At 45.0% G+C, this 13,915-nt stretch overlaps 1 protein-coding gene across 1 annotated transcript; it reads left to right on the top strand.

Annotated features, from left to right (window-relative positions):
* The first annotated feature begins 958 nt into the window (after positions 1–958).
* LOC130613003 (uncharacterized) lies at positions 959–4,933 on the top strand. The gene has a single exon (XM_057434328.1). The coding sequence runs from the start codon at positions 959–961 to the stop codon at positions 4,931–4,933; it is 3,975 nt and encodes a 1,324-aa protein (XP_057290311.1).
* The last annotated feature ends 8,982 nt before the right edge of the window (positions 4,934–13,915 follow it).

The raw sequence follows: 13,915 nt of genomic DNA, 5'->3' as shown, positions 1-13,915 counted from the left end.
GAAGTGTCATATCTTCATTACTGAATCGTGCCAACACCGTAGTCAGTGACAAACAGAAGAGGAAAGTAGAAATTCGACGTGTAAGAAATGCATTAATCGCAAATGGATACAGTCATAAAGTCATCACGCAAGTAGAAATTAAAACGAGGAGAAGATGCAACGGAGACAACAAGGAAACATTAGAGGAATTTATCGCATCAGCATTTCTAACCTTCGTACCAGGCACCAGCGAGATCCTTCGTCGAGTTTTAAGGCAACACAATATCTAATGCATTCTTAACTATAAAGACACCCTAAGAAGCACTTTGTCTAAACCAAAAGACAAAATAAACCTGGAAGAACAAAGCAATGTTGTTAACGAAATCCCGTGTAAAGATTGTGATGCAGTGTATATAGGCGAAACAAAAAGAAAGTTTAAGCAACGAGTACAAGAACATATGCGCGCAGTGAGAAACGGAGATGTGAAAAAAACGAAATTGCAGACCACAGCTGGAGCAGATGTCATCAGTTTAATTGGGATGAGAAGAAAATCATTGACAGAGAATCCAGAACAACGGCCAGGAAGATTAAAGAAAGCATTAACAGTGTAGAACGTAACAAACACATAAATAGCATCTAGTATCATATTCCTGAGATTTGGTGACCAGCCCTACAGAAGAAGTAGACACAATGAAAGTGGAGCTCTCTAGGACACTTTCGACTTATCGCCGTTTTTCACTCAAAACCCCAATTTCAAGGGTCTGAGACAGCACTGTTTCCTCGCTATATTGATCCTCTGCGCAAAGGGTCGCTGTTTTCCACTCAAACCCCAATTTCAAGGGTCTGAGACAGCACTGTTTCCTCGCTATATTGATCCTCTGTGCAAAGGGTCAATACCGCGTGCAATTACCGCTCTCCTGCAGCACTCTCGTACGAACGCAATGTTGTCACCCTGGTTTGGGTCACAACATAAAATAAAATGTCCAGCGTCCCAGAAAATTTTCCAACATATAATAAAGCAATGAGTTTCTTTAGAAATGCAATTAGTAAATTATATAGCGCTGTATCTGCACCAGTGGCAGCAACACGTGATGCACTCGCAGAGAGACTGCAGAGTGTGCGTGAAACTGCTTCTTTATTATACCACAAGGCTAAGGAGAGGCTTGGTTACGGTCAAGCCTTGAAAGCCACCGTTGAAGACGCTGCTGTGGAAGAAGAACAAGTGGAAGAAGTGGATCACAGTGCTGTTGAAACGGTAGGTGGATTTGATGGTAATTATCGACATTTCCGAAGTGAAGGAACACCAGAAGGTCAAGTGGTGAGTATTGAACAGTACCTGGATCAACAGAAACAACATGTGGAGAAAGTCATCACAGACTTGCAAAACACTAGACAGAATTGGAAGTTTCAACTGAATCTCGTGGTGGAGTTTGTGCACAGGGAAAATCCTTCTGACAAGTTCACAAAACCAATATGGAGTGAAGCTGTCACAATCATGGAAGGAAGCGACATCGAAGAATTGATCGAAGAGATGTATAAAAGCCTGCTAAAACGCTTTGAAATGACATCGGAGAAACTCAAAAAAAGCGACTTCATCTTCAACCGAATCACGGAAATGACGTATCACTGCCACATGATTGACCTTATGAGAGGTAGATCATGGTTCAAGACACCCGAATGGCTGCAAAAAAAGCACTGCATCATCAATCCCAAAAATGAAGACGAGCAGTGCTTCAAATGGGCTGTCATTGCAGCCCTCCATTTTGATGGCATTGGAGCACATCCTGAGCGCATCTCGAAGCTCGAACCGTTTGTTGAACAGTACAATTGGAGTGGCATCGAGTTCCCAACTCCCAACACACACTGGAAAAAGTTTGAAAGGCAAAACCCCAACGTGGCGCTGAATGTCTACTTTTCTGAGGAAGATTTTCAGGTCAGACAGGCATATGTTTCGAAACACAACACGACACGTAAAAAGGTGGCAGATGTGCTAATCATTCAAGAAGGAGGGAAAAAGCACTACGTTGCCATTAAAAGATACTCTGCGCTCATGCGCAGTTTATCATCTAGACATCGAGGTGATCATTACTGTCGAAACTGCATGCACGGATTCCGCAGTCAAGAGACAAGAGACAATCACATGAAAGTGTGCATGGACCATGATTTTTGCGAGATTGTCATGCCCGAAGAAGGAACAGTCCTCAAACACGAAGATGGGCAAAAGTCGCTCAGAATGCCATTTGTCATCTATGCAGACACAGAATGTATCTTGGAACCTGTTCAAGGTTGTGATGGAGACCCTGAAAAATCACACACCAGAGACGTCAGCAAGCATGTGGCTTCAGGATATGCCTTCATAACCAAATTTGCACATGGAGAAGTTGAAGAATCATCCGACTGCTATCGTGGAAAAGACTACATGGAAAGGTTTTGTAAGGGACTGAGAGATCAAGTCAATAGAGCTATCAGACATCCACAGAAGAAGATGATCCCGTTGACACATGAAGAGAAAGAAGCCCACAAGTCTGAAAAAAGATGCTTCATTTGCGAAGGAGTGTTCAAGAATAACAACGAAGACATGACAATGCGCAAAGTTCGAGATCACTGTCACTACACTGGTCAGTATCGAGGAGCTGCACACAGTTCGTGCAACCTAAAATATCGCATTCCCAACGAGATTCCGGTGGTCATGCACAATCGCTCACGGTATGACGATCACATCATCATCAAGCAGCTGGCCAGGGAATTCAAAAGCCACGAGTTTGAATGTCTGGGTGAAAACAGCGAAAAATACATCAGCTTCTCCATCAAGCAAGCCGTCACATTTCAAGAAAAGGACGGCGAACCGCTGAAGCAGATGAAGAAGAACAAGAAAACCAACCAAATGAAAGAAGTGGAAATCAACACGACCTGCAAAATCAAGTTCATCGACAGCTGCAGGTTCATGCAAAGCTCACTGTCAGGCCTTGTGGATAATTTAGCTGGAACCAACAGTGAAGGTGTCAGCTGCAACGACTGCAAATCAAACATGGAACTCATCGAGATTGACTCAGAGTACAAGGCGCAATTCAAGTGCCAAACCTGTTACTGCTCTTACAAGACGGTGGAACTGAATGAGCATTCCATGAAGAAGAAATTTTCCAACACATTCAAGCATGCAAAGGGCAATGACGAGCACTTTAGACTTTTGCTGCGTAAGGGTGTTTACCCCTACGAATACATGGATGCGTGGGAGCGTTTTGAAGAGACAGCACTTCCTCCAAAAGCACAATTTTACAGCAGCTTGAACCTTGAAAACATCACCGAAAACGACTACAAGCATGCTCAAAAGGTGTGGAAGGCTTTCAACATCAAAAACCTTGAAGAGTACCACGATCTCTACGTGATGAGCGACACGCTTCTTTTAGCAGACGTTTTTGAAAATTTTCGAGACACTTGTCAAAACATCTACGAGCTTGATCCAGCGTATTTTTACACTGCTCCAGGCCTCGCATGGCAAGCAGCTCTAAAAGTGACGGGTCAGGTGCTCGAGCTTCTCTCAGACATTGACATGCTACTGATGGTTGAAAAGGGGCTCAGGGGTGGTATTTGCCAAGCAATCAAGCGCCATGCTAAGATAAACAATCCGTACATGGGGGAATTGTTTGATGTCAACCTGTTGATCTCGTATCTGCTGTACATCGATGCCAACAATCTGTACGGAGGTGCCATGTCACAAAAGCTGCCAACACACGGCTTTAAGTGGCGTGAAGACCTCGAAAATTTTACTCAAGCTTTTATAGAAAATTATAAAAATGGAGATGATTGCTATTTTCTTGAAGTGGATGTCCACTACCCGAAAAAGCTGCACAAACTCCACAACGACCTTCCATTCTTGCCTGAAAAGATGCGTCTGAACAACGACTGTGAAAAGTTGACGTGCAATGTGTTTGACAAGGAAAAATACGTGCTGCATATTCGCAAATTGCAGCAGGCACTGCAGCATGGATTGGTTCTCACCAAGGTGCACCGAGTCATTGAGTTCAAGCAAAGTGCTTGGCTGAAACCCTACATTGACATGAACACAAAGCTGCGAAAGGATGCCAAAAATGACTTTGAGAAAGACCTTTTTAAGCTGATGAATAATAGCGTCTTTGGCAAGACCATGGAGAACGTTCGCAAGCACCGTGACATCAAATTGGTGACAACGGAGTGGAGGCGCAAGAAGCTTGCATCAGCTCCAAACTATCACAGCACATCAAGATTTGACAAGAAATTTGTGGCAATGGAAATGAACAAAGTGAAGGTCGTCATGAACAAACCTGTCTACCTCGGCCTCTCCATCTTGGACTTGAGCAAACTCACGATGTATGAGTTTCACTACGACTACATCAAGCCAAAGTTTGGTGCAGGCGCAGAGCTTTGCTACATGGACACAGATAGTTTCGTCTACCACATCAAAACAGACGATGTCTATAAAGATATCGCAGGTGACGTTGAATCAAGGTTTGACACATCGAATTACAGTCCCGAAGACAAACGTCCCTTGCCTATTGGCAAAAACAAGAAAAAATTGTGCCTCATGAAGGATGTACTTTGTGGCAAAATCATGATCGAATTGGTTGCATTGAGGTCAAAAATGTATGCGTACAAGACACTTGAAGGATACGTGGAAAAGAAGGCAAAAAGTACAAAAAAGTGTGTCGTCAAGAAACAGATCACGTTCGCAGACTATTTGAACAGCCTGCAGACCTGTCAAAATTTGTATCGCACGCAACTGAGATTTACCAGTCGAAAACACGAGATTTTCACCGAAAAGCTGAACAAAATTGCGCTGAGTGTTGATGATGACAAGCAACTTCAAGCTCAAGGTGGGTTCACCTTTGCACATGGAAGCAGTCCTGGATTAGTTTGCAAGCAAGAATTGCTCGCCAGGGTGTGGCATCCCGACCATGTTAAACCATGGATGTTTTGAGTCTCGCGGCTTTAAAAATTTATAAAAAATAAAAATGATGAACGACATAAGCCTCACTATAGCAATAATTCTTCCGTACGTCTTGATCGTGCTCTGCTTTTTGCGCTATAGAAGGCTTCTAATAAATATGAGCGAGATTACAGCTATATTTGATGTTGTAGACACACCTGCGAATGCCTTTCAACCCAAAGAAAAACCTATCGACAAACGTCAAGCTTTGAAAGAAGCTATACGCAAAGGCAAACAGCATCTCTTGCCGCAGAAATGTACTGAAAGCTTTGCTGACAAGGCATCAGATGAGGCGATCGAAAAAGCGTATGCGGAATTCGTTCAACGTGAAATTCACGAGAAGGGAGAAAAGACCGCCAAGGCACTATCTTCACATGCGATTAGCATGTACGCGAAGGCTGTAGGTAATGTTGTTCAACTCGATAGTGCGGAGGGTCTGAAAAAGGACATTGAGGAAGACCCAATTATCAAGGACTCCATGGCAGATTTGGGGATCCTTGTGTACTCTGCCTTTGGAAAATTTCTAGCGCAACTCTTGGTTGCTGCTCATACTATTAATCACACTCAGCTCTCCGTGAAGTCCAAGACAGATAAAGAGCGAGATGATGAACAGCAAGAAGAAAATGGGGAGCAGTCAGATATTTAACAAAATGGAAAAATTAAAAAGGCTGTATTGGATGGCAGACGAAGACGAGTACCGAAATGTTCTAAATAAAACTGCAAAGCTAGCCGAACTCTCGCGAAAGCGAAAAAACCACGCATACGTAGAGGAATTTCCAAAAGGGTGGGAAGCCCTGTTTGCGTACGGAACCTACGCATCCGAAGGAGAGGTAGACCCCAACTTTCCAGCATCTGAGGCTTGGAAGCTGATGCAGGATCCTGAAGACGCACACCTTGACGAAAAGACGAAAAGTTTCAAAAGGCAGATGATAAACTTTATGCGCGCTCTTAAATAGATGCAGTGCTGCGGACGTCTCACGCCTGACAAAATCCAAGCCATCCATGGGATCATGATGCGCGGGGAAAAACACAGGGGCGGCAAACCCGTGCTGACAGGGAAATACAGGACGACTAAGGCATTCGCTGGTTTTCACGAATTTGCCCCTGTTTCTGCAATCCCAAGGTTAGTGATAGACGCCCTGGATCGATACTACTCTACAGAGACTGACGATCCGATATGGAACGCGGTGAGGTTGTTTATGGACTTGATTAATACCCATCAATTCGAAGATGGGAACGGGAGGCTATGTAGGCTCGTTATTTCCCACGTACTTGTGGAAAGTGGAATGAGTCTCTTTCCGGTTTTGCTTAGCTCGTTCCACAAACGCGGCAGGCGCCATTACATTCAGGCTGTTATAAGGTTTGAAGAGAGACCATCGTTATTTTACACGATGGTCTGTAGGTCTTTGGTGAAGGTATGAGATAATTTTGAGCAAAACTTGGCTCTACTAGAAACGTCGAAAATTCACTGATTCGTCACCACAAGGAAATTTTGTAAAACTCTTTACAAAATTTTTAGCCCAAGCGTGCCTTTGGTCGTTTAAAACGATGGCTTTTCCTTCGTTGTAGGTCCCTGTTGAATCGACGGTCGCCTCTACCCCCGATCTGGAGCACTTCAGATAAAGACTTGGAAATGTACACAGCTTTATCGTCGTGGTAAGGGAGTGAGTTGGATAGCGCAACACTTTCCACCTCACACGCATCTTTAAGCGATCATTTGTAGCTCCTTTTGACTTGCTTCGGCTGCTTTCAAATATTAAATTATAAAATTATAAAATTATAAACCCCTGATTCATTGATATAAATGGCTTTTCCTTCGTTGCAGGTCCCTGTTGAATCGACAGTCACCTCTACCCCCAATCGAAGAACCTCAGATAATGGCTTTTTTTCCAAGGGGTAAGTCTAAATAAATGAGTGAAGAACAATCTAACCAAGTCATAACCAAGAAGAATGAGGGTCGTGTTGCTGCTGGCAAGAGACTTGCTGAATGGAATCGCAAGAACAAGGCTGACCTACAGAAGAACTTGGGCAAAAGTACTTCGCAAGAGGGTCAGGAACCTATCGCAAGTCCTCACAAGTTCCCGGACAGTGCATATCTCTATTTCGCTGGAGGTCTCGCTGCCGTACTTGCCGCTTGCGTAGCAGTCTATTACATACGTAAGAAGCCTGTTGAAACCCCAGAGCCTAGCGTCTCCACAGGAGTACGTGCGTCTCAGCAGCACACACAAAAGCAACGCGAAGAGCGTCATATCGACATTTTCAAGATGCGATAACCTATAATAAATGAGCTCTAACGTGACACCCAAGGAGAAAGAAATTATCGACATGATCTATGAAACAGTCGTGGATCTAGGCTTTACGTTCACTTACGCCATAACCGGGAAGAAATTTCTGGGAATCTCTAGCCCCAGCACCAAGATGGATACCAGTGAGTTGCTGAAGATGTTGGCTTACTTTTCAGCGGGTCGAGGCTCGCGGGAAATGGCGGTAGCAAGGGGGTGGATACCTCCGTCTATCGTACCAAAGCCTAAGTAAGTCTACAAGGTTCGGCTCCGTCCTGACGGGCACGAGTGACCCGAAGGACCTAAAATAAAATGACTCTAGACATTGTCAAGGAGCCGCATACGGCAATCTTTACTGGACCGACAAGCTGTGGCAAAACGCAGCGTGTCCTGGATTTGCTTGAAAACGAGTATAGGCAGCATTTCAACAACATTGTCATTCTCTGCCCTACACTACGCTGGAACAAGACCTATCAAGAGAGATCCTCGCTATGGAGGGATGACTACGTGTTTCTGGTGGATCCAATGGATCTCTTCGAATGGATCCAAAAACTGTCGTCGTTGCTGGCGGGGGAAGAGACGTTGTTTATCGTTGACGATATGATAGCCGACGAGAGTCTCGACAAAACTCGTGGTGCGTTGCTAGAACTAGCTGTTTCGGGTAGACATCGCGAGCACAGTCTCTGGGTACTAACGCAAAGATATAAGAAGATTCCGATAACTGTAAGGGATCAAATGAAACAGCTTTTTGTCTGGTATCCGAAGAATCGGAAGGAGTTTGAGCTCATTCATGAAGAGAACGATGTAATTTCAAGTAGGGAAGAAATTTCCATTATTAAGGCTCAGCTCAAGAAGTCCAAGCATGCTTGCTTGTACGTAAGACTGGAGCATCCTAGAAGTTACAAGATTGTTGGTTAGACTCTTGACATATAAGAAAAGATGGATAATGAGAGCGTAATTAAAACTGTGAATCAAGCTCTTTTAAGAGCCAACACGACTCGGGATATTAAAGAGTTATGCGAAAAATATCCATGGCTTCCTCAGTTTTTTTCGTTATTGGACCTCGTGATGAGTTCTGTCCCAAAACTACAAGATGAAAAATATTGAGACCAAGATAAATCGTCTTTTCAGGTCCTTCCAGTCCGTTTTAAACAAACCCGCAAGCAGCTCAGAAATAACAACGGCAATCCCCACGATATCTTCATCTCTCTCGAGGGACTCAAGTGGATGGACCTCGTAATTTTGTGACTTTTTTCGAATCACAAAAAACTGTGGTTGAGCCTTGGCGTGTATAAGAAAGATGTCCTTGGTCAGTAATTTTTTCGAAGACAGCAAAGTTCGTTCTTTGTACATTAAGGAAAGAGGCCAATGCCTCATAGCCAAAGACGTGTGGAGAGCTGTCGGCTATGATGATAATCGTGATGATAGAAAAGCTATTCAGGCACATGTACCGGAGAAGCATGTAAAGCGGGCCTGGGAGGTTAAAAGTACCACAGAAGACAAGGGGGTCGATATCGACCCCCTTCATCCAGACACGATGTTACTGACAGAACCCGGTCTCTATTGCTTCCTTTTAAGGTGTAAGAAATCCAAGGCAGAACCATTTTTGGGTTGGGTTGTTGAAGAGGTGCTACCCAAAGAAATGCAAAAGCTTGCCGCAACCATCGAAGGAAAAGATATAGCCCTGGCGCTCCTTGCGGATGATCTCGATCAAAGGGATGTGACCATTGCCAACCTAGAGGACGACCTCCAGGAGAGGGACGAAGAAATCGTTGAACTACGAGAAAGACACGTCCCGCATCGACATCAATATGACAACGTGCTATGCGTGGTTGACAAGAACCATCCTCATGATAAGCATCCCTACTACATGATAAGATGTCAGCGTAGACAGCTGGGCAAGAGCATGGGCATACTGATGACAAAGTACCCCGAGAGCACTATACTCGGGAGATGTGACGATCCTAACGCGATACACACCTGGTGTCGGTTTAAGGAGGACACCCTAGGGTCTGCGAACTCTTACAAAAACCACTTTACCCTGCCCGACGATATTACGCGTGAGTTGTTTGACATGGTATAAACCCTGATATATACTAGATATTAGCCTCCTCCAGGGATACCGAACATTTTGTTTTGTATTAATGTAAGCCATAGGTTCACATTAACCACGCCTATGGGTATCAACTGAGCGGTTCCCCCGTAGCGGGGAACTAATGGCTCGTGAAATTTACCATTTTTTAACCGAGTCAGGAGGCAGCTTCGTGTCTTCAGGAACCCGCAAAAGCTCTTCTTTCACAAACACACGCTCTGGACCATCTGCAAGGTAGTACATCGTTCGGTTGTTTGGTTCGTTGACGATGCGGTCCAAACGGAACGTTTTTTTCGACCAAATCATGTCAGTTGCACGTCTTCTCTGATCTCCATGGTCTTCGCCGGGTTGCACCAAATATCGGTAGAGACCATCTTCTGAAAGAGGCTTCTTGTCAGGCTTGTAGCTTGCTTTTTGTGGAACCTCGTCGAGTTTGACTGCATCGATAGGTTTCATCTTGATTCCAGCGGTTTTGGTGTTGTTCATCTGATCGACAATTTTGTAGAGTTGCTTGACCCATATCGTCGAGACCTTACCCTCTTCGTTGAGCTCTTGAGCATCTTGAGCCTTGAAGAGACGTCTCGCGAGCTGCTTGTTGAAGTTTTCCACAAAGGCAGTGTGGCGATGATGGTACTTTGTCACCGTCCTGTCGATCTTGACGTCATGTTTTTGAAAGGTCTTTGTAACGTCTGCAAGGAACTCGGTTCCTGCATCTATCATGACAGTCTCGGGCCACGTCAAGGGTCTGGCCTTGCCTCCGGGCTTCGCGTAAATGTCCTCGATCCTTTTGGCCACTTCTGCAGCCTTTTTCGTTCGCAGGGGTCTCGCCACTTTAAACCTGCTGGCAATGTCAATTCCGGTAAGAATGTATTTGTATTTCGAGCCATACAGACGATCATGAGGCATGCTAAGCAAATCAAATTGATGTACTGCATTTGGAACTGTAACGGTGTAATGAGGATGTTTTACCACCTTTGGCCCTGGAATGTGAACCTGCCAGAAGGCCTGGTGGGCAAGGTATATTTTGACCTTTTTCATAGACAAACCACTAAGTTCAACAAGTTTTTCAATGGCTTCGTTTCCGATCCAGAGATTTTCAGGGGTATAGTAAATACTGCTCAATTTTTCTACCTCCTTCTCTGTGGGAATATGTGCTTTCGACATGTTTATTACATATCGAAAACATTTTTAGAGGTATGTAAAATTCTGGGATTTGAAAATGTAAACGACGGCAAGGCTGTGTATATTTCAGAGCCTGGTTTGTACCAGCTGGAACTGTGTTCCCCTCTCGGATTATATTCTCATCAAGACTGGAAGCCGCCGAAGCATTCAGAACGTGGGTTTTTGAAATGTCGAAAACATTTTACATATAACTCCTGTGGAGACGCTAGGCGAACTTGTACACTGCAAAACCAAGGAGGGCTAAGGATCCAATGATGAACGTCAGTTCGCCGTCTTGTTGCTGTTTGCTGGGCGTGTAGAAGTCGGATAACTTAGGAGCCTTCTCGATCGTTGCGATGTAATAGTCTCTCATACCTTCATCGAGCTCCTTCAAGCTCTCTCCAGCTTGCCTTTTCAGCTCTCGTTGATGGTTATACCAATCGATCTTTGCCTGCCGATCTCTTACCCACTGTTGCTTGAAGTTGTTCAATTGCTTTATCATGCCTTTTACGCTCGGCCTCACCATGGCCTGACAGCTTACTGAACAGATAGTTTCTCCCCGAGAATGCTAGAGCGTTGATTATAGCCCCACCCGCGAGTACTAATATGCTTGCCATCTTTATTTTAATATTCGACACTGTGAAAACGCCCATCTAAGATGTTCAGCTGAGCATCTTGAAGTAGGAAAACGTAGCATTTATTATCCCCCGTTGTTCCGTCTGCCTTCTTTGTCATATGCAAGGTTATACCGTCTGACAATCTCTGTAATGGCCTTCCGGAACCGTGGAGACTGTGATCAGGTGATGCTCGGAAATCAACAAACAGGGCGTATCTCTCTGTGAAGAACTGCCCAATTGTCACCTTTGAATCGTGGCTACCGAATAAGTTTACGATCTGCTCGAGGTGATCTTTCGGGAGCATCGCGTGCGTGTAGAGCTCATTAGGCTCACCCTCGACAGTGATCGAGATTTTTTCGATCTTTGGGTTATAGAAGACCTCGTTAGCACCCGAGTAAGCCTTCACTTTTCCAGGGTCTACAAAGAGCAGTAAAACACCTTATAAACTTTTTGCTGGAGTATCAATTTGCAAATTGTAGCTGGTATCAGCCTTTTTCATCGTGACAACCTTACTACGGAGAACCCTTTCATAGGGTAGCGCAAAGCGATTATACCGTGACATCATAGCGCTCGCGAGACCCTCGTTATTAACCTTGTCAAACTCTAGTGCGATATTAGTGATCTTGTACGCACTGTCTGCGGGTTTAGCTGCCGTGCTTCCAACAGCTGGGGTACCGGCATCTTTGATAACGTCACCGTACGATGCAAAATGTATAACGAATTGCAGCCTATCGCGTAGCCCTGGCTGGTAGAACGGCAAGTCTCTTGTCAATTCAAACATTTTACCGATAGGGATGCAAAAGGTGTTGCCGTAAGCTGCCACGATCGCTCTTTCCTCATCCGTGCCTACATGATCAGTCGCTTTTACCTGTAGGGCGCGGATTGTACCGTCGTTTGGATTGATCCCCTCTAGGATCAAGTTGTTTTCCCGATCAAACTTGGGCAACCATAGGTCCTTGTAGGTAGCGAGCACCCTGTAGTCGCTAATATTTTGCACCTCGTTGCTATTCAAAGTGATACGAAGATTTTGCACCAAGGATTTACCTATATTGCTGACGATAGTGCGCTTCGTGTTTGTTCCCGTAAGTTCCAGATCGAAAAGTAGTTTGATACTGCCTGGAAAAATTACATCGTTCTGCCCCATGTTGGGGATGTCAACATACAAGTCCTCGTTCTGATTAATCGTACTAGGCACATGACTTAATTTTACACGCTGCTTCTTACCTTTTATAGCCATCATTGTTTTAATCTCCGCGTAGGGATCGAGCTTAGTTCCGAATATGTTACTCATGCTTTATTATTAGCTGATTTTCATTTCAAATAAATGCCGATTAATCCAATATACGAAGGAGAAGACTTTACGCCAGAGGGAAACATTCCAGACGAGGATTTCATTAGGCCTGATGCCAGCTTCACGATAATGCCCGATCAGCATCAGGAACAATCCGGCTCAGCACGAGACACCACGACAAGACAGAGGGAAGAGCTACTAAAATCAAAAGTCGACGATCTTTACGAACACCTTGGTGAGGAGCTGGGGCAGCCAATCGCGAGATATTACAACGAGTTTGAGGCACGTGGAAACCAGCTTCTTTTCGATGGCATAGAGATCACGAAAAGGCATGGTGAATTGAGGAGCGTTGCCGAGATAAAGAGGAGGTTAGGTACAAATCGCTTGCGAGCCATGGGGTTTACCGACTATACTACACCAAGCAAAGGCAGTAAGGCAATGGCTCAGAAACTTCTTAACGAGATTGTTCACGTTGATCGCCTAGCGGCTGAGCAAGAGAAGGCCGATGATATCGAGATGATGCCGCTGCTCGAGAACGTCCTTGATGAAACGGAGAGCCTGATAGATCGCCTAGCGTCTCCGCAGGAGCAAGAGACTCCTTTTGGCACCTTCACAGAGCGTTAAAGAAGAGGGCTCAACCTCGAGCTTCAAACGCTAAAGGGTAACCTGAAGCACTTGAAAAGCAAGATGATCTTCTACGACAGCGAGATCGCTAAAGCAGAAGCCAAGGTGAAAAGGCTTGAGACGAAGAAGGCTACACCTGGGGCATCCGAGGAGCAGCTAGCTATCTGGAACGAGGATATCGCGAGGGCCAATGAAGATCTAGAACGACTCCAAGATCAAAAGGAAGCAGTACGAGAAGCACACGGTTTACTATCATCTGACATTCAGAGCCAACTGAACGCAATTAAGGAAACGCTGATGAAAATCACAGAAGACGATAAATCTCTAGCTGAAAAGCTTAGAATCTTGTTCAAGGAGCAAGGGATTACTATAGCAAGCATCGTCTCGGCTGTTGGTCTACTGATTTCCACCATTGTACTCGCAGTTACAGGTGGTGGAGGTGCTGCAGCGGCAGGAAGTGCCGCAGGGAAGGGTTTTATACAAAAACAGCTGGAAAGGCTTGGAAAATTTTTGAAATATCTAGCAGGTAAGGCAGGTGCGGCGCTACCAGGGATTATTGGCACGGTTGTCTCGTTCTTTTTCAGAGTGGCAGCAAAAGTTGTTGAATACGCAGCCAAACACCTCTACATAGCGATCGCTGCTGCCGTCGCTTTTGTTGTGGCATATGTTGGGAAGAGAGGCAAACTATCGTAGATGATCTAGTATGTTGACAAAAAAAAACATATTAGATCGCCTTGCGGCCATGCTCCTGCGGAGCCGCCAGGCGATGTCAGCGGAAGGGCGATCGCCTAGCGGCTCAGCATGAGCAAGCCCGTCTCAGCATGAGCACCTTTATTTAACCATAGATATCCTAAGATGAGACCTACTCCCGCAGTAACCAAGGTGGTCTTGGTGTCCTCGTGAGGG

This window comes from Hydractinia symbiolongicarpus, chromosome 10 (genome assembly GCF_029227915.1).
Source record: "Hydractinia symbiolongicarpus strain clone_291-10 chromosome 10, HSymV2.1, whole genome shotgun sequence".
Lineage (NCBI taxonomy): Eukaryota > Metazoa > Cnidaria > Hydrozoa > Anthoathecata > Hydractiniidae > Hydractinia > Hydractinia symbiolongicarpus.
The sequence above is the reverse complement of the archived record's forward strand: the minus strand, read 5'-3'. Positions and strand labels throughout refer to the sequence as shown.

Bases quoted from the DNA above. Each gene is read 5' to 3' on its own strand.
- LOC130613003 (XM_057434328.1), top strand. From the start codon at position 959: ATGTCCAGCGTCCCAGAAAATTTTCCAACATATAATAAAGCAATGAGT.